The sequence below is a fragment of the Mastacembelus armatus genome, chromosome 6 (genome assembly GCF_900324485.2).
Source record: "Mastacembelus armatus chromosome 6, fMasArm1.2, whole genome shotgun sequence".
Taxonomy (NCBI): domain Eukaryota; kingdom Metazoa; phylum Chordata; class Actinopteri; order Synbranchiformes; family Mastacembelidae; genus Mastacembelus; species Mastacembelus armatus.
Genome location: NC_046638.1, coordinates 10657497 through 10678978, shown reverse-complemented (window position 1 = coordinate 10678978; position 21482 = coordinate 10657497). Strand labels below are relative to the sequence as shown.

At 38.8% G+C, this 21482-nt stretch overlaps 2 protein-coding genes and 1 non-coding gene across 4 annotated transcripts in view; all 3 read right to left on the bottom strand.

Annotated features, from left to right (window-relative positions):
• Window positions 1-10796, bottom strand: part of frmd5a (FERM domain containing 5a) — a 47894-nt gene extending 37098 nt beyond the window's left edge. For both annotated transcript variants that reach the window (XM_026312198.1, XM_026312199.1), the window contains exon 1: window positions 10695-10796. In XM_026312198.1, the coding sequence (XP_026167983.1) occupies window positions 10695-10796 (102 nt within the window). The remainder of the gene's footprint in view (window positions 1-10694) is intronic.
• A 1173-nt stretch (window positions 10797-11969) lies between these two features.
• On the bottom strand, window positions 11970-12041 carry trnah-gug (transfer RNA histidin (anticodon GUG)). The gene has a single exon. It is a non-coding gene; the product is annotated as a tRNA-His (tRNA).
• Window positions 12042-13071: 1030 nt separating this feature from the next.
• On the bottom strand, window positions 13072-21306 carry malt3 (MALT paracaspase 3). The gene is made up of 15 exons (XM_026312330.1): window positions 21171-21306; window positions 20839-20909; window positions 20622-20746; window positions 20191-20329; window positions 19889-20064; window positions 19624-19720; window positions 19117-19152; window positions 18758-18961; window positions 17805-17982; window positions 17581-17655; window positions 17235-17362; window positions 15719-15868; window positions 14961-15115; window positions 14234-14350; window positions 13072-14092 (listed from the first exon to the last, which is right to left on the bottom strand). Exons 2-15 carry the CDS (start codon window positions 20846-20848, stop codon window positions 13760-13762), a joined length of 1923 nt encoding a protein of 640 aa, XP_026168115.1. The 5' UTR covers window positions 20849-20909; window positions 21171-21306; the 3' UTR covers window positions 13072-13759.
• Between the last annotated feature and the right edge of the window lie 176 nt (window positions 21307-21482).

Below are 21482 nucleotides of genomic sequence, written 5' to 3'. Positions count from 1 at the left end.
TGGATTGTTATGACACTGCAAGACAAGCTCTATTTGCAGATTAGATTTATGGCTTTGCCTCATAATGCTCATACTTCCTTTAGCATATCAGATAAGTCACTTCAAGTGATGAAACCATTCTTCCAAAATACACAAACAAAGCTAAATATTTCATCTTGTCAAATATATAAAGAAAATATCAATGCCTTTGTGCTGTCCTCTTACCATTACGAAAACATTGAAGCAGCTCTTCCTCTCTTAAGTAGCCAAAGAGGCCTGGGGCAGACAATCACACTTCCCTTCCAAATGAGCTTGGAGAGTGACATGCTGGGTAGCTGTGCAAAGAGCCCTTTCAGCAGCACCTGACTCCTACACTGGGATCACTGGGGAGCTCCATGAACTTAATTTTTGAGAGGGAAGCACCGCTGTTCAGACAATCCCCTCTAGACTGCAATTCTAGTGCCATATGGCACACCTCTCTTGTGTACTCAGCCAAAGCAAAGGCACAGAGCTGCAACCACAGGCTAAAATAATTTCCTGATGTCTTTTCTTTTATAAAAATTCTGCAAACTTCACCACATTTCAAATTACTGGCAGACAATATGCAATAAAAAATAAGCAAAGAAAGATAATTTCCAAGCTTTAACTCCACTCATTCTTTAATCTAAAAGCCATTTGTAAAACATAATTTTAATATATTTTCTCTCGTGAAATTTGGAGCCAAGAGACAAAAGCCTTTGACTTTCCATGAAGGGCAACCTCCAGGTCAAACTTTGCCTTTACTAATGGATGGCCAATTTCTTTTTATCTTTACAGGCATTTGTGGTTGCCACTTGATTTGATGATCCACATCTTTTCCTCCAGAGCCACATTCTTGAGCAGCACTACAACAATGAACACTGTGTAAACCCTAAAGTCTTTAAGTACCATTATTTGATATCCAGTTCTTTCAAAGATGAATCTAAGAGACAATGCTGGCAAGAGACTGTAGTCGCTGAGCGCTTAGTCTGACATTCGCTTTGAAATAGAGGAAATGTAAGACAATAAAAAGAGCTTATCTTTAGTTTTACATAACAGAATGGGAAAGTGCATTTGAAGGCTCAGAAGATATTTGATGCTCTGTTCAGTCAGTCATGACATAAACACCACCAGAGAGAGAATCCCAGAGACAATCATATGCACCACCGTAAAACTCTTAACCTATGTCACTACTTAGCCTAAAAACCTATCCCATTAACACAGCAAAGCAACTGTTCAGGAATTACACAATTTAAATGTGTAAATGTGAAATATAGTGTCCTATTACAATTGCAGGCATTAAAAAGCACACAATGGACATTTTTATCCAAATGAATAGATGTCTGATATTGAGTCTGATATACACTCAGCCTTTCCTATAGTGAGGTGTGGAGGCAAATTGAGTAAAATGGAGACAAAGGGCACTAAGGGGAGGAGAAGCGAGGAGAGGAGAAGCGAGGAGAGGAGAGGAGAGGAGAGGAGAGGAGAGGAGAGGAGAGGAGAGGAGAGGAGAGGAGAAGCGAGGAGAGGAGAGGAGAGGAGAGGAGAGGAGAGGAGAGGAGAGGAGAGGAGAGGAGAGGAGAGGAGAGGAGAGGAGAGGAGAGGCCCAAACAACATGTTTATATCTCTGCTTGTTGTCTAATATATCCAGACGTACAGCTTAATGAACCAGGAATAATGAGAATGTTTTTCCTTAACTGATTTCCAGCAGCTGTCTAAGGGAGGCTGGGTAGGGGAGGAGGACACCTGGGAAATATGTTGTGACAGGCAGTGGTTGTCCTGTTCACTGAGACCCACAGCCTGGCTGGGATCCAGATTGGACATGTAATCAGGGACATGGGAAAATGCTGAACAGGAATAATTCAAATTCATCTTTGTGATGGTGTTAGGCGAGGGCTAGACAGTCTGTCTCACCTAATTACTGCAACAAAAGATTAGTTTGTATTTTACTGATTATTGCAAAATCCAGAAGCTCACTAAAAATGAATTTCCAATTAACTACATAAATAACTGACCAATTGTTTCAGCTCTAGTAATAACACTTATTATCAGGTCACTTCTATCTGCAGGCAGTGGATGAACCTTGCTCCTTTAACATCTTTGCCAACTGCCAATCTTGTTACAATCTATCTTTTCTTTTTGATTTCAGCACCAAGGAAGCAGAATGACAGTGGTGTTAATGAAAACAACACACAAAGCACGCAAAACACTCACATTGTTAAGGTGCCAAACACTAAAACAGAATGCAATAAAATCCCTCCATCCAATATTAGCTAATTTCTTTATTTAAAAATATTATTACAGTTAAAATGAAACCAACAATTGTGAAACAACATATCTACTTGCAAACTGAAGTAACTTATATTTTGAACAACAGAAAAAAGTTATCTTATAATTGTGAAATTTAGTTGCAGAAAAAGCAGAAATGTAGATAAACTATCCAGTGGGAGAACAATCACTCTCATTCAAAAATATATATCAGTCATTTTTATTTTAAACAGACACTACCTTTACTGTTCGCAATGAAAACACCCAGAACCTGCAGTGGACAGCTGGCTTTGTGTCTGTGGCTTGTTGTGTATTTCCACGGGCCAGCCTCTTTGTCTCCTGTGTGTGTTCATCTATCTCCTCTCTAGAGACACTCATCTCTTCTGACTGCTGAGCTGACACACACACAAAGGAAAAGGAGACTGATTGCATGCATGAATAGCCGTTAGTGTAATCTGCAGGCCCAGATACATGTGGACCAACACAAGCCATCCTAGCCTTTATTTGATTCTAAGATGGAATGAAACATAGACTGATGGATGAGGCCGCATGCAAATGCATATGCACAAAGATAACAAACAGTGCAATCATAAAGTCCTAACAAACACAAAGCATTACTCTCATGAAGCTACTCAGCCTGTCATTTAGCTACCCACTGGAAAACACAACTCTTTCTCTGGAGGAAAATTATCCAGAGTGGGTGGCAAATTAGACTTAGATGAATTAAACATTAAAAAGGTGATTTTTCTCCTCTAAATACCAAACACAACCAGTCTGTTGACGTTTTGTTGCACCATTAAACATGTCTGTCTTCAAACTCTCTTTCATAAGCAGATTTGATCAGCTGTGTGCAACGGTACACCTAAGAACAAGTGTATATTGTCACTCTTTTTGAACAGGGAGATAAAAGATAGGAAGAAATGAACAGAGATTGTACTCTCAATGCGGCTCAAGTATCCCTCTTCACAGGCTCCAAGCCACATCTGAACGACTGTGACAGGATCTCATAATTCTGTGAGTTCTAATTTTGTGAGTGTACAGGTGGCTTGCTCAAAATCAACTGCCTTTCTCCTGGCAAACACTAAGCACCAACCTGTAAAGCACATTGTGCAGCTGCATCTGTTTCATAGGCATTTATACCCTTTCTCCTATACCCTTATGAATACCAACCAGAAAATAGCCTATTAAAGAGGAACAGACAGAAGGATAGTGCTGCAGTTCAGTGTCCTTATAACATTCAGACTTTCCAGTCACAGTAGGTGGCACTCAAGATGAGTTTCTACCCCAGCAACAAAAATACAAATGGTGTTATATTTAGCCAAATTTCAAGACACCAGTAATTTCTTTACAGTAAAATTTGTGCATCTGGCCCAAACATTTACTTTAAACATTCAACATAGAACTTCTATACAATTTGGTGAACTTGTCAACCCTTTCTGCATTTTTTGTGCTTATGATTTCTTTAACCATCACTTATTGTCTGGTGAGGTTTTTATTTTACACAACAATGTACAACGTGTATACTGAAGAGTTTAAATAAGGAGAAAATATACTGCTAACAAACAGTAAATTTCTCCCTTCAACACAAAGCCTTAAAAAGCTGACAGATTTAAGTTAAAAGATCCATTAACCTTTTACTAAATATATTATATGACAATATCTAGCCACTACAAAGTTATCATTCCAGTCAAATCAATAAAGTAAGTAATACATCAGTCTTTAGTTAAATCCCAGAGGGACAGGAACCATAAATCAAGTTGTCTAATGAAATTAAATTAAAAGTGAACCACAAATCCAGCTACAGTCAAGTTCAGTCAAGAACCAGAGCAAGAATATGGTGCATATGTGGAAAATTCCCAGTTAGAGAAATTACTACAAATCCATTAATGTCTTTCTATTTCATGTAAAAGTGCTTTCTTGTTTAACAGCATAGTAGAAAGCATGGCTAGAAGACAGCATGATAATAATTCCCCTAAAGACATTAGGATATCCCGATACACAGTTTCTTTAACAGCAGTGACCACACTGAAAACATCACACAAGCAAGACTCCACAGAGCACAATGAGTAGGTAAATTTGCTGAGGAGACAAATAAAACAGAAGACACTGAAGCCTGGACAGAGGAAAAGAGAGCTGGAAGAAGGAGGGGAGGAAGGAGGAATCATTAGCTCAAAAAACCCTGCGGTGAGGCTGTATACAGCTGAACCACAAGCCTGATGATACAGAGAGAAAGAGAGGTGACTGGCGGAGCAGATGAGTGTGGAATGAAAGAGAAATAGCAGTGGGACAAAAGGGAGAAATATGCCTCATAAATAAAATCCCTTACGCTTTCTCTTGAAAAATGCTCCCTTCCAAGACATTACAATTAAGAGACGCATTGAAGACTGAAGAGAGAGATTCAATTATTCTCTCTCCCTCAGTCGGGCTCTCTTTCACTTTTCTGCCGGCTAGAGTGTCACGCCTGTCAGACCACATCTGATTTCAGCACAACACCTGGCCTGAGTGCTGATGACACCCACATTATTATTAATCTCCATCATAAAGCAACTTTTGTGTTGGAGGGCCCAACAAAGGTTTATTCACAAGTTCACAACAAAGTTGGATTGACAGAGGCCAAACTAACACATGCCCTGTTTTAACTTTCTGAACATCTTAAAGAATAGCCACAGAGCTGATATAGAAAATAAAAATCCAAATTCATACAAATATACTGTAGATTTCAGTCTACCACTGTACAGCCTAAGTACAACAAACTGTGCTGTTCTGCTGTTTTTCACTGACCATATGCCTGTGTTTCCTCATTAGTCTGCAGAGGCACAGGGCCTTAAAGTACAGAGCAAGACAAAGCCTGGATTCTCTTCTACAGAAGAGAGTCTCAAAGACAAACAGGACCAGAGCAATGAGAGGGAACTGAAGAGGAGAGAACAAAAAGTAAAGTTTGACTATGGACATTTCGCTTTTAAAACATTTTGAAGGCATACAGGAAAGTGGTACAGCTGCAAAACTGAGCAATACATCATTATAAAAAAAAAAACAGCTCTAATTTAAATTTCAAATCCCAAAGCTCACAACTTTTTGACAGAAAAATCCTCCTAAACAATATTCTGTGCTAGGCTAAATTCCTGAAAAAGATGAAGTTACAAAGACAGCATGAGAAATAGTATTTCCTTTTCCTAAGTTTGTATTTATTTAAACACCATAGAATTAATAAGGCAAAAAGTTGTAGTTCAATTTGCAATAAACAAAACTTTCTCCAAGCAAAATGTGACTCATAACAAAAACACAACACAATATGCAATATTAACATTTACTCTGTTATCCTGCAGTAAACCCTCGGCCGGATATACCATTGCAATTATATACCACTGTTTGATATCAAATTGCACTCAAACTTTTTGAAGTCAGTATGTGAAGGGAGCTCTTATCTGATTAACTCTAGCTTGAGGTTGTGCATCACTCTGTGCGTGATGGTTACAGGTTACAAACGACCTTCATTATCTATAATTGATCAAAGTTTAACTCAACACCGTTTTCCCATTTTTTAAATTAGTTAAGCTATCTGAGGCTACGATGTACTGCATCGTGTTAACTCATTTATGAGGCCCACAGAGTATAGAAATATCACCAACGAGCTATGCAATCTGTTTGCATTACTGTGGCTATAAACTATATCCTATTAATGTCAATCCTGGTTAGTGGAGCAGGATTATCAATACTGTTTTGATCTTAGAAGACCACTCACCACAGGAATATATTGCTCTGGTAGGAAGTTTAATATTGATTTGAATGATGTTAGGTGGAGTATAACATCAGGCCCCTCTCTGTTTCTCTTTGTCACACAAAACATCCCAGACAGGACAATGGAGAGCTCAGCAGATTGCTACCGACATACTGAAAGACTGGCTACATGCTCTCCATCCAGCCCACACACACACACACACACACACAAAGACACACTGGGGAATATGAGAAGGCCATATGGTGAGACAAACCCAAACAAGCCATGGACCTAAGTTTGGTGGCCCAATCACCCTGATACAACGAAGTGCAATAAATGATAAGAGCTGATGAGAGAAAAATAGCCAAATGTGAAGTACATAGCAAAAACTCATTTGGCATGTTGTCCTCAGCTAAGCTCCTTTATGAATCCAAGTAAGTCAGCGCAGGTTAGGCAGAGTTTAATTTCCATGTAATACCCTGCTGGAGTATCAGAGCTGTGTGTGAGGCAGCAGTGAAAACACAAGGGTAAAGACCACATCCAGAGGCAGCAGCAGAGCAACGGCCCATGGCAACCTTGACACTTTGCATCAACTCTTTCACTGTCAATAAGACGTGACTGATAATGTAACTGGCAAGTGGCTGCTCCCACGTATCAAATCCCCATGAAAGTGACTAGAGAGGGCTGCGAGCCAGAGCTGTCCTGCCCTGCTCTGCCTTGTAGGTATACGCTACAGTGATGTAATCTTTAATCGCAACCAGCCATGCACCACAGGTTCAGCCAATCGTGACGCTGGTGCGCAATGATGCTGGTAAACACAACTGACGCTCTCTTGAGCTTACGCCTCATCAAACATTCAGACCTAGCACACATTTTAATCATTCATATGAAGCATAGCAACAGTGTGCCAGCTGCTGGGAGCTCTAAGCACACACACCTGAGCACAGACACACAGAGAAGTACTGTATGCACTCTTTAACCCCCAGGTTGACATTCTGTTAGCAGACATAATGCTGACCTGCAGAGACAATGAAACTTCAACTGTAATAACGATTAATAATAAAATACCTTTCTATAGACATAGCTCTGTCCTGAGATGAAGTTAAGATTATTTTGTGACAACAAAAACTTCAGTCACTGAAAAGAAAACGCAAATAAAACTGAAAATAAAATGCAGGAAAAGCACAGAGGTCAGAAATAACATCATGCTCTTTTCAGCTCTTTGTTTAAACCATGACAGTGAGTTAATATGTGGACCCTGAAACTTAAACAGCTAAATGGGATTCATCCATCAAGTAAGCTGGTTATTCATACCTCTGCTTTTCCTAATGATATCAAAATTTTGTCTTTGAAAAAGACCAAAATTTAAATATTTTATCTGCACTACAATACCAATTTTTCCAGGACATCTAGGTATTCATGTGAACTTTACAACAAACAAAGCCAGACATCTCCAATGTCACAGAAAGTGCAGAATATCTGTGATGATAATAGCATGACAAGAGTTACAAGACTGAATGTGGGGAACAGTGGGATAGTCCCAAGATGCCCTCCAGTGATATTCAAGGAATAAATTACCTTCCTGTGAGAGTGAACAGCCAAGTCTTTGTCAGGGCTTTTGGAAAGGGAATCCTGACCAGTGAGTGATCTAACATTTTGTTAGAGTAACTGTGGAGTCACTGTAGCAACAGCTGAAATCCTGGCACAATCCTTCAAAGTAAAGCACACACACAGAGAAGTTACCAGTCCCTGGCAGTCTCCTCACCAAGACACTGGCAAACCTCAGGAGAACCTATACAGCATTGACTTTGGTCACTGCATTGGTGAAAAGGCAGAAAGACTTTAGAACACACTGAGTTTTTATTGTTTTGGGTTGATTTAAACAATCTAAATTTGTTTATTTTGATTCTCTCATATCCACATAATACTGCGATGGACTAGTGACCTGTCCAGGGTGTACCCCTGCCTTTCACCCAAAGAGAATTACTATACCCTAGCTAGGAATAAATGGGTATAGATAATGCATGGATAGATGGATTTACATAATATCCTGTTTGTCAGACTAGTGTAATGATATCTTCAAGAGGTAAAGACACCAAAGTTTAGTTTAAGTTTTGTATGACCTTGTCATTTTACAAGTGCCTTCATCATGTAATTGTAAAAAAAAAAAAAAAAAAACTAAATTAGCCACACACTAATGGTTGTGGTTTCTGCAGACAAAGCTGTTATTAGAAGACCAATGGAAATCACCGCTTCCACAGAGTGTAAACTATAATTAACTTGGTATCTGGAACAGCCAGATCTCTACGCTGACAGCCATTCAATAAATCTGTAATTAATTAGAAGCACAATGATGAAACATTGCTGGTTTTCAGAATGCATGGCAGATTTACACTGGGGAAGGTGAAATTATATACAATACATACATTACATCATTGCAGTTTATGATAAGCATTTGAAGAACGTATAATCAGCAAAAACAAAAATCCGGACTATACAATTCACAATACACTGTTTTACTGTGACAAAAGACAAAGAGATAGTGGAGATATGGAAGAAATATTTAAAACTAAGTGGGCAACATTGGGAATACTGAAGGATTCTTTGTATGCACAAGCTGGGAAATGGCAATCTCATGTTAAACAATTTCTACTGCAACACTGGATCAGAGAGTAGAAGAGGCCTGGGGGGAAAACATGGTTTCAGCCACTTCCACCAACCTGCGACTACATGAGAAGTAGATCTACAGTACTTTGTCATGATGAGGGTCTACTTTTTCTCTCCCTGAAACATTGCGAAAAGAGCCATAACTCATCAAAACAGAACCTAAGTTAATGCATTACAGGTCACACTGTTTTAGAAAGGACACATTCTCTGCCCTTCTTTTGAAAGCCGTTAATTCTCTGGTTTGCTGCATGTGTACTTTGTGCCTCTATTTTTACTGAAGGCTGGATTATTTACACTAACACCATGGAGATGAGAAGTTGATCCATGACTCAGAGAATAGCAGGAGGCTAACCCAAGCCAGGGGCAAATCTGAATTTAGGCATAGGGTCACAGTTTAGGGAAAGGATCGGAGAGTAATGGAAACAGGTCGAATGGGAGTACAATCTTAGGATAGGAAGATGAAAAAAGTGTGAGAGAGAGACAGACACAGACAGGGAGAGAGAAACTGACAGAGCATATATGACCTAGTTATGCCTCTTAGTTTGCATTCCCCAGTCTAGGTGTCTTGGTATCCTGGGTGATTTTGGTTTTTGGCAGGCCAGAAGCCTGGAAGAAAGGAGGGGCTAAGTTTGAGCTGATGAGGATGATGGGTGGAATAGCCTCCTCCCACCCAGGACCAGGTTAGACAGAAAGATATTCGGGATGCCAGCCAGTCAAAGCCGAGCCGGATCATTCTCCTCTTTCACTCCACTCCCCTCCTTCAAGCCTGGTGACGTCAGCCACCCCAGACCACACGACTCTGCTGCAAACAGCACACCTGCTGGCTTCACAGTCCATCTGGCCCAGCTCCATCTCTGGCACAGCTCTCCAAGCAGAGATGCAGGTCTGTTTACAACCTGGGCACACAGTCACTATCCTACAGTATCTATTTCACGCCTGCTCCTGGCACCAAAGAGGAGCTGCTGCAGTAAGAAGTGACAAAAAACATGAATGTCCTATTAATGTTTATTTCCTCCACATAGCAGGTTAAACGTGTCCTTGGTATGTCATGGTGCAGCTTTAGTGTTTGTACATGCTGCTGACTAGGCAGAGACTTCTGTCAAGCTTTCCTTACATCGCTTTCTTACAATCGTACATTTTATCGCGTAATTGATGTGACAGGTTCGTGCACCTACATTTTTTGAAATCAGCATGAACATAAGCAGCAAGATCATCAAAGCAGGGCTTGTCGTACGGAGACAAAAAGCAGAAAAAGACGTGTAATATCAGGGCCTAGTCTTGCTTTTACCTTTCTAAATCAAAGTGTATCAGCTGACAATATCAACAGTTCTCTACTGAAGTACATTTCCATTTCGATGAAAGGAAAATACCACACATGGATAAAGGAATGCTAACTGATAGCATCAAATCCTGCACAAATATCTCATAGACTAGGTGGATTTTAGTTATGCTTCTAACAATCTAGATCCACCACGGTCACAATGTGTAACTCAGTAGGCATGTTCTTCAGAGCAGCAATGGGACACCCTGCCTGCATTATTGATGTCAAAGGTTTAGGGCAAATTACACAAGGATCAACAAAATGATGACAATAATACCAACAGGCAATAATCCAGCTAGTAACACTGCTTCAAGCTATGAGGCAAACTGACGCCTAAGAAAAATAATCCTACAAAAACACCCTATCAATTGTACATTTCAGGGTGTTATGTTTTGGCATCCTGTGAATCTGAGCCTGAGGGAAGAGCTCTCTCACGTCTCAAAGCCTGGGTTCTGGCTATAGTGGGTCATGTTAGAAAAAAAAAAACATTCCCCTGATTCAATCTTATGTTATTTGAAATGATAAAAAAAAATAATAATAACTCCACGCGTTTCATTTCACGGTCCACACTTCCCCTTGGTGCACACGAGCAGCGGGACATACAGGCATCACTTGCTGTCCCTCTGCCCAAACACTTGCTTTTCTGTCTGCCAGGTCAGAAACAATTGCAACGCTGCTCTGCGCTCTGGGGAGCGAATAAACCGTGGTCGACAGGTGACTAACCTGAATGGTGCACGTATATTCCGTATCATCCAGCAGCCTGACGGTGCAGCTGTATTCCCTCTCAAGATTTCTGATGCTGCCGCTCATAAATCGACTCAACATCTTCTCGGAGAATCGCTGCTCTGCGTCTAGGACCAGAACAATAAAACTCAACACCAGCGTGCAAGTGAACGTCACATTGACCAAATTCCCCGGTCCCCTAAACGACCAGCAGCCACGGATTCAGCCGCCGAGGCGTGCACCATCGTTGTCCCGGTTAAGTTTTCGTGCAGTGGGGCCGTGCTATGAGCAGAATCCAAGGATGCCCGCATCCAGACCCAGAAGCAGCTCAGCCCTGTTGTGTGTCTGTGGTGGAGCAGGGGGAGATTATCTTGAGCAAACGGGCGGGTCACAATGAAAACTGACGTCAAAGTGAACCAACGGGAGTGTGGGGCATTTTCTCTGCGCTCTAACAGCCAATATAGTTTTTCTTATGCCATATCTGTCCGGGCACTAAAGTTAAGCCTACCTAGATTCCCGAAAAATATTTAAAAGTTGTCTCTTTTTTTTAAAAAAATAACCTCCTCTGATTTACAATACGGTTTTGCAAAAGTACTGGATGATGACTGCAGCGCCTTTCAATCCAGAAAAGCCCATGTTAGCCGTCTTAGAGCTGAGAGTTATTAATGAATCATGATAGGTGTGATTACAACACATCAAATATCCCCTCGGATAATACTATGAGGGGCTCCAGAAGCAATACCTGAAAGGCAAATATCTGTAGCATTTCATAGAAATTCTTTGACCACAGCAAACCACAACAGACTAACCTAAACCCATTGGGCCCTGGCCCCCTGGTAAAATGTAAACAGTTTTATCAAACTTAAGGTAAGCCATCCTGTAAAGGAGACATTATCACAACTCTTGTTATACTAGGTGGAGATTGAACGTATTCGACTGCCACCTGCAGGGCACTCATCGATAGTACATTTTAAACAGTACCTATGATTTAATTAAAAGCGTCAAAAATGCATCTGGCCTGATCCTTAATATTAAGCGTTCGTGAAGGTTGTTGACCTGTCCCCAGAAAAACACTTTATTATAACTCATTTCCAGTAAATGTTTCACCAAGTCTGTCCATTATGTGAAAAGACAGAAGTATTGCTGTTTTAATATAAGCTGAATATAAAATATTAGCAGTCGTGTAGGCTTAACCAATCTTAGATGTATTATTATGTAATAGTAGGTTCGGTACAGACGAATCAAAAGGAACATCCCTTATATTCGCTGGATTTCTGCCGTGACCCGGATTCGAACCGGGGTTGCTGCGGCCACAACGCAGAGTACTAACCACTATACGATCACGGCGAGCTAGCTGGGACTGGTATGCAGCCGTGAGATTTTCTGTATAAGAAAGAAGTTTTTCATGTTATGCAAGTACAACGTCAGCATTATGATTGTCTTGCTTTGTGCGGCTACAGTTTAACGTTTCTCGATAAAGTTAGTAAATTTGAAGAAGCTAACGTTATACCGTCACGCTACCATTAGCTAAAGTTAACGCTAACGCTAATTAGGCCCGAAACACTAGCGGTACATCTTAACGCTCGTTAAATGAATATAACGCTACGTTTATTTTTAAGTGAAAATAAATAAGTATCTGCATAGAACCTTTCTTGAACGCTTACTCTAGTGTTACTTTATATTTGTTTTTCCTTTTTGTTTAGAAAATCAAACAACAATAATTGTAGCACTTCCAAAATGACCACTCCATCACCTAGCTTAAGTAATTAAGTTAACTTATTCGGTAAAACCCCTTTTGGCAGATATTAGCTACAGCTTTTTTTTTCTTCATCTTTAGCTACTCTTCCTAACAGGACTGTGAAGTTTCACGAACAGTATGTTAAAGCTCCAACCACCCACATGTTTTCAGTGATACAGTATTTAACTAAAGGAGACTAAGGCTGCCACTCCTACAGCTCCAGCCTGCCGGGAGGATTTTGAGCTATGTTTTGGATCACGGTCATCTTTGGCAGCCTCTTCTTAGTGTCAGTTTCTCGACTTTGATGTGAATTCAGTGGGCCTAAACCCATTCTTTCTCCTATCTGTGCAAAGTCTCCTGTGCCACACACATTCCCAAAGCAGAATGTTTTCCACCCCCATGCTAAGCAGCTAAAGAAGAGAAATGTACTGATTTTTTTTTTAGGGGGCCCAAACATCTCAGTTCCATAATTTAATTAAATTCCAGAAATTAGTGTTTAATTTTGTCTCTTTTTTTTTTTAAGTTCATGAAAAAGTAAAAGTGTGATAACATACAAAGAAAGGGTCACATTTAATGTCTGTTTTGGTGCAGGCATTGTATTTACTTCTTTTTCACTTAAAAAAAAAAAAATCAACAATATATGTAATTTGACTTTAATGTACATTTGCTTTCAACCATATACTAATTGTTTTACTCTTATTAAGAGCCTTAAGACTAAATTAGAGTCATTATACTGTATTCACCTTTGGTTTACTTACTCCAGCAGAGCTTGACACAACTAAACATTTCTGATCATTTATGTCCAGCCATTCATACATACAGTAGGAGGTGACATGAGTAGCCTAAGTTTAGTTTGAATAGTACAACACCTGGTGGCAACAGGATAAAACACATATTTATTCACTTACTCTTTCCATTAGGTAGGTGAATTTGAATTCAACATCTTATTTATAATTTGAGTAATACCATTTCAACTGTTGATTTCATAATAAAACATTTAATAAAGAAATGACAAATTACAAATATTTATTAGATAAATTAACAGTAACGGTCTTCATGTGATAAATTATGTCAGCCAGCGTACCACCTACCTGATCTTTTATAAGTATTATGCAATTTCTGATAAAATCAGTGGTTAGCAAAATTAAGTGTTAATATTTCTTCAGTGTTAAGCTAAGAATTAAAGGTTAAGACAAACTAAACATAAATGTCAGTCATTCACTCATTTCATCATCAGCAACCACAGACCAATTACCTAATCACACCAGTAAAAAACAACATATTCTCAGGCTAGTATTTACAGCACCAGGACCAGAAAGGACTAATGTCAAAGCGTGAAATCTTGCAGTTCATTCTCATCATTTTCTTCAGGTTCATTGCTTCTAACCGCAGCTTTAGCAGCACATTCTGCCTTTCTGGTGAAAGGGCGACGTGGACCAGCTGGAGTCTGATGCAGCAGTGGTTTGCTGCTTGAAATGTTGCCCATACTTTGAGCAGAAGTACCCACATAGTTTTTGTCTGTTCCTGCATGATTCCTCCTCCTGTACAGTTTACAGGATGCCACCAAAGGCTTTCCTATGTCAATCCGTTGGCTTTCTATTTGGCGCAGCTTACTGACTGTGTGAGTATAGTGTAGATCCACCTTGATGACCAGTGATTCCTAGTAAAGACAAATGACAAAAAAAATAATTTTGCTTATTTTCACTGATTGCACAGAGTTTCTCATAAAGAGGTACTCTGTTTTTAAGTAACACCTCACAGGAAAAGAATTAAGACATACAGTATATCACTGACTGGATACCTCAAGCTTCTGAAGAGCACACAGCCTTAGAGTACAGTCTGGGTTATTCGATTTCTTGAACAGAAGAGAGTCCATCTCCTCTGACCTGCCAGGGCCGGAAAATATGTCTTCCATCGGCTAAGGATTCACAGAGCATAAATTCTTTTAGTATCACTAGTGTGTGTTAACTATATTTATGAAAATAAATATTTTCCAAATTCACATTGTTTTGGCACTGAATCACTGCTTAAAAAAAAAAAAAAAGTGATTTAACAGATGTCAGATGTGGTTCAACACCCACTAGATGTCAGTATAGTCCAGGGTTCTCTAGTCTAGGCATAGCGCTAAAAGAAGTACAGCCAAGTACTAGCACTATTTCCTGCTTTGTCTTTGTCGTTGGTGCAGGCTGGAAGTCTATATTTGGGCAGAACTTCCGGTGATATGTGAAACATAAGGGGGGCGTCATCACTGAGAAATTCCTGCTGCCTAATGGAAGGTGACAGCATGCTACCATGAGCAACATGGAATTTATGATGTAGACAGAGCTAGTAATTTTTAAATCCAATATTAAGCTTACTACTTCTTGAGGGTTCAAGGCAGTTCTGTATACATTTATTTTCTGCCTACTGTGTGCTTTGTGTGTCTTTGTATGTGAATGCCACTGTGTAGCTCCCTTGTGGTTCCTGAGAGAATGACAGTTAAAACGTGCCAGGATGTGTGATAGTTTTGAGTAAAAATAAATATTTACAGGTATACTACTCAGAGTGATGGTGCAGTCCTGGGTTTGGGGCCCTGTTGTCTTTACAGTGGCAAAAACCATCAAGACATTAGAGAACAAAGCTGAGAAGCTGATTTCCACTTCTACTCCACAAAGAAACATCACCCGCTTCTTCTGTGGTAGTTCTGAAAGGAGAGAGAGTTACAAAAAAAACAAACAAACTTGAGAATAGTTTTTCTTCAACTGTACATTTGTTTTATTATGGTATTACATTACTGGGAGCCAGCAACTGATTTTGTTGAGCTTCTCATTCACCCCATTAATGACGTTTCAGTTGCTCTTTTAATTTAAGTCACAGACATTGATCTTTATTGAAGAGGACAGAGGAGATTCTCAGATTATCTCACAGTATCAAGTTTTCATTGTTAAAGGGAAAGGAAATTTGAGGAGTTTATGAGGCATTTAATACATAAATGAAAGTCAGTTCCCTGTTTTATCTGAGACAATCAGTAGCGTTTTTGAATGGCACTGAAAATATCACATTAAACCACAAAGCCTATACATGTTTTGTCAAAACACTGCAGTGTAGGAGGTGTGAGGAAGTGAACAATTCGTCTCTTGCTTACACAAGGGGACAAGAGTGTAAGTGGAACACTGGTTTCCTTAATGGAAAATGAGCTATATTTGGAATGTGGATACATATGTTCATATCCTGTCTACAATGAATTTGACCTGGAAAGTATAGGAAAAAAAATATGCAGATGAGGGGTAAAGTTTTCCATACTCACCATTTGCATGTCTCCAACAGGCATCTCGCATTTGTAGTTCCCTTGTGTGCCCAGTGGTCTGAACTGGATCTGCAAGGGATCGAGGTTCCTTCAGGGTATGTTTAATCTCCACTGCCTGCTTGCCTGTCACTAGAGGGTCTCCACCTAAATCTAGTTTAGGGACAGGAAGGAAATGCAGGTAAATGTGATGCCTTTAAAAGCAGAAACCAAAACTCTACAGCAATTTGACATACAAATTCACAGGGTTTCTGTCCATATTTTACTCAGACTACTGATTTTAAGAACTCACCATTTCATTTACCGCTAAAGTTTTAAATCAACTACTGCATTATGTGCAGTACTGATCATGGGATTGCCCTATTCATGGTATTTAAGTGAGTAAGCAATAAGTTAGTTTTAGAAAAAGTTCATTAGATTAACATGGCTGGTTTTGAGGAACTAAGGGAAATTTGAAGAGGTGAAAAAGTTCATAATCATCTTAACTGACTCGGCTAAATTAGTTCAGGAAAACCCCTCTTTAAAAGTTATAGCATGCAAAGACTCATTAAACACATTAACATGGTGAAATGGCTGACCAGTAGTGACCATGTTCAGAGAATTTACTTTTGATTTATGCTTGTCTTTTTAGAAGATTTTGTGTCAGAAAGATATTGGGTGAGCTGTCTTCACTCTGTTCCCATAGTGGAAAAGCAACCAGCTCGTCATCAACATCTCTTTTTCCATCTCTAAATACGTCCCAGACAAGATAAGCAAGTAAAAAAAACAGTCTTAGTTACTGCCCATACAGTGGCTCTAGGATTTCAAATAAAAGGTAAAGAGCTAAAAATAAAAGGGATTAAATCTTGTTTTCAAATGTTCAAAACCAAATATTTATTTGGACACCTAAAATGTCTAGATACACCCAAACAGAGACGCACAGTGCTGGCATGAGGGCGTCCTGATCTGCTAGCACCGATTTGTGAGTGAACCCTTGAGAGTAGTGGCAGGGAATGCCCAAATGGCAGAGCAGCTGTCTTGCACTCTGCAGCTCTCGGGTTGCTTGCTGTTCTTTAGCCAACAGTGTGAATTTCCAAAGAATGAGGTCACATACTAATGGTAGTTTGAAAAATTATTCCACCAGAGATCCATCAAACAAATGCACTGTTAAGATGGGAAAACTCAGTAACTCCCTACCCATCCTCACTCACAGGCAGACAGTACTTTTCAATTTCTTAGCTAAGAACACAAAAATGAATTGGTAGTGATAATAAAACAGCCTACCAAAGAACACCTTGTTCCCTTCAGATTTGTTTTTACTCTGGATCCGCAAGTATTGTCTGCCTACTGGACGGTAGAATATGATATCAAAAATAAAAATATAAGCTAAAAGTGTTTTGTACTGTAATTCGAAGTAGAATATGACTTTATTCTTACAATAATTATTTATGTAATATTAGAAATCTGTTCAGCCATTTAGATTTAAAAAAAAAAACAAAACAAAACACAAAACCCTTGCTCATATTTTTGAAATACTAACCCTCAGACACCTTCTCTAATACATGTGTGACCTTCTCAGGCTGTAGGATATGCTTGTTTAAGTACTTTGTGAAGATTCCAGTACTTTTCCCTCCATCCTGGACCTCAAAAGCCTCAGCATCTTCACCTCTGCAATAGTTAATAAAGGGAATATTATACAAAGACATATAAAGATGTCTTTAATACATAGCATTTTCAATTCTACAGCATTTTGACCTGTTAAAAATATTCTTATGTCTTAGAATTCTAAAAAATAATAATAATAAATACACTTGCACGGGACAAATCAGTGGCTTTGCTTAGGTGTCAGTTTTAAATTCATAAAACAGTTTATAAAATGTACGTACGTGCCATAACCATAAACAGTATTCCCACTGGGTTTTAATGCCATGATGACTGAAGGTAAACAATCTTGGTTGTACCTTTAGAAAGTAAAACAAAGTTTTTAAAAGTACGAAGCACTCAAAATATATGATTCTAAGTTGCACATCAAGACGCAGTTATAACTTGCACAATAATGAAAATCTACATGTCACCACCCTTCCTGAGTGAAAATAAAAATTGCACCTACCATTTTCTACAGGTATCCAATAGGATTACATTCAGGGCAGTCCGTTTTTGCTGCATGCTGAGCATGACTCTCTGTACACAGACACAGTTTTGAGGTTGGTATGGCTGTGGAGCATCCACAGCTACCAAGTAATTCCTCCCAGAATGCTCATACCCATGACCCGCATAATAGAAAAGGGCTGTCAAAAGTGATAAAAATACACATAAGAAATCCAATCACATTTCAAACTGCACATATTATAAAAAAGACTCCTAAATTCTTTTCAGTATGATATGTTTCAAAACACATATGCACTCTCAATTTCTGCCTTTGTTTCATTATTAGCAAGAGTCTAGTCTTGGGCAGTTTAAGTAGCAGCATCACCATGACAGTTCTGTTATTGTTTCAGTTTTATCATCATATTACATCAGGTGTGTTCTTGCAAAACTCTCTGCTATTGAATATCATCAGTGGCTTAGTACAATATGACTACTTTTTAGTAGTTCTTAATCACTAAATTTTGTAATAACCTGCAATACCATCTTTCTTCTTTGTGTAACACTTTTACTGATTATCACATGTAGAATTACAGACATGTGGTTGACTTGAAATATGACATAGGTCTAACCTATCACTGTGTTTCAGGGATTCAGGGAGCACTTGACATAGCTTGCAAAGTTGTCAATATCTAAAATACCAACGCCTTTTTTTCTAACTCGTTATCCGCCCACTCAGCTGCACATATGTATACTGCACAATATAATAAACCACCAGTAGGTTCATGACCCATGACAAGCAGACACAAACAGATATTATGCATATTACACAACAAAGGAAGTTACAATGTTATATTTCAGAAACTACAAATATCAAAATTACTATGCCAGCATTTCCCCCTGAACAAAGAGTAAATTCATTAATCAATTAACAAATGTAGCTAATTTAAAAAATACACATAGGACAATAATACCCACCATAAACCCCCCTGTCAAGGAGCTGAATGAACTTGTCAATAGCTGCTAGCATTTCCTCCCTTGTGAGATCCAGCAGGGAAACCACTCTAAAGCCGAGCTGCCGTAGGAGGTTGGCCAGCTCATGTACATCCATAATAGGGGCCATCAAACCAGGGTGGTTGGAGTAATTCAAGTTGCCAATAAGCAGGGCAACTTTGTCAGTGGCTAAGAAAAAATAAATAAATAAATTTGAAAAAAGTAGAATTTTTATTCAAATAATTATAACAAATATATATATATACACACATATGATTGTTTTGCTCTCCAGCACACTGAAAATAGTGTGGGTTGACACTGAGATTTATTCTATAAAACTGTACCTGTAGGTGCTGCAGGAGGTAACTGATCAGTTTTCACTAGAGAGTATAAAAAACAGAGGCACAAAAATTAACATTAATCAAAAATTTGATCATAAGTGGTAGTGCTGATTCTGTCTGAAGGGTATTAGCAGAGCGATACAATTTAACAATCTGATAACAGTTTTCAGGATATGCACTGTACAAACAAGTTTAAACAGGAGAAATGCGGCAAGAACTGGTTTCATTTTACATCATTTTCCTGTTGTGTGTTTCTAAGCCTCGGACCAATAACTATTTGGAGTCTAACAACTTCCTTTTTAGTCTGTAGAAATGGGAAAGTACCCACAGCATAATGGAAACAACTCAAAAGCCTCAGTGCTAAATCGGTGGAATGAAAGGAGTGAAGAAAATGAGTAGTTCTCAGTCCTTTAATTGGAAATGGAGGAAGTAAAGGCTAAGGAAAATATAACACTAAAGCTGGGGAAAAACAGACTTCTACAGAGTCAGTAAAAGTAGTTTATGACTTACCAATGTCAACCTCAACTGATTCAGTCCACTTCTCTTCTAGCACATTAGATACTGAGCACAGGTATGATCCTTCATGTTCAGCTGTTGCACCATCAATCTGCATGTAACAGAGTAAATCACATTGTATTCTGTTCTTTCTTTTCTCAGCCATGAATAATAACTTTGGTAGTTCAATGATTAAATATAGCACAGTTTAAGCAATCACTATTAGCAAGGAGAAAAAAATGCGTACGCAATGAGCAAGAAAACACTTTTCCTTTCCTACCTGCAATGTGTCACTGGTCATGTCCCGTAGTGCCTGCCCATTTCTGTACCACTGATAATATGGAGTGGGCATGCCAAAAGCAACACAGCGAAGAGTGACTTTCGTGCCTTGTCGTACTGTCTGAGGTTTAGGGTTGACAGCAATGTGTGGCTCACCCTGCCAGTCTACTGGCAAACCTGATGTTCAAGCATTGATACAGGGATTTAGAAAAAAAAAAATAGCAATATGCATAATGCTGATTTAACAATGAAAGCATGTCAATACTACAAAATAAATCAACATGGAAATGGCACAACGCATACCTGATTTATCAATGTCCAACACCTTCACTTTCACCCATTCACTGAACACGCAGTTACAAAAGCGATCATTTACTCTGCACACATAGAGCCGGGTTTTTTGAGCTGTGATGGTTAGGTCTGCTTTAGTACCTCCAGGTACCTTAAAAAACAAAAACAAAATAAAACACTATTAATAGGTACAGAATATAGGTACAGAATATATAAGAGAAACATGCTAAAGATCAATGCAAGTCTATGGGAATCATTTAGTAGTAATAAATAATTCCTGATACAGTTATTGAGCCATGTGAGGTGAATGTTTTTCATGGATAGACCTGTATATTGTTTTGACATTTTAAATAAAACAATAAAAAGAAAATTGACAATGCTTGGGTTTAAAACCTTGAAAGGCAATTTATTATTTAACTTAAATGTATGAAAAAACAGCATACCTCCTTGTCATCATCAGTGAACCACTGGTATTTCAGGATACCTGTGCCCTCAGCGAGGACACTCAGAGTCACCTTGTAGTTCACAGGTACGCACACAGAGACAGGATGACACACTATGACAATTTCTGAAACAAATCCAGTGATATATTTAGCCATCTGAGATAATGTTATCTGTATTTTGTTAAAGGTCACAGTCTACTGTGGAGCAATAACATACCTCTAATCATTATTCGACAGGGTTTGGGACGGGATCTAGTCAACAGATCATTTTCTTCTTCGTTTTCCAGACTGTAAGAAGTTGATCAAAAGTTTAAAATTAGGATTTTTTTTTAAATCGGTTTTTATAGTACCGACCCAAATCGTAGAACTATCATCTAAGAAGCAGGGTAGGAATCGCTATAACTTGGTCAGTCCTTAACTTCTCATTTCTAAGGTAGTAAGTTTAACTATATGCGCCATGCCCAATACCGCAGAAAAGAATGGTTTGTTTTAAACAATAAAATTAGTTGTGTCCAGCATGACCAATAAGACGCATGTTTTAGTGCATACCTGTCGTCAGTCCCCTAGTTGAGCAGCTGTCGAACTTCAACCAGCGTATGTTTTCCTTCTCTCAATTTTCATAACTTAAATTATATCGAGTAAACTCTTCCCTTTCCCGGAACGAGACAGCACACATATACACACACTGCCGTAAAGTCTATAATACATGAGAATATCATAGAACATAATGAAGCGCTAACCTGCGCAACACTGAAAAATTGTAAACATTTCTTTTAATTTTTTATAAACTGAAAAACATCCAAACAGACTAATCCTGCATTGCTTAGATTTTTATAAATCTGGTCATGAAGATTCAAAGAG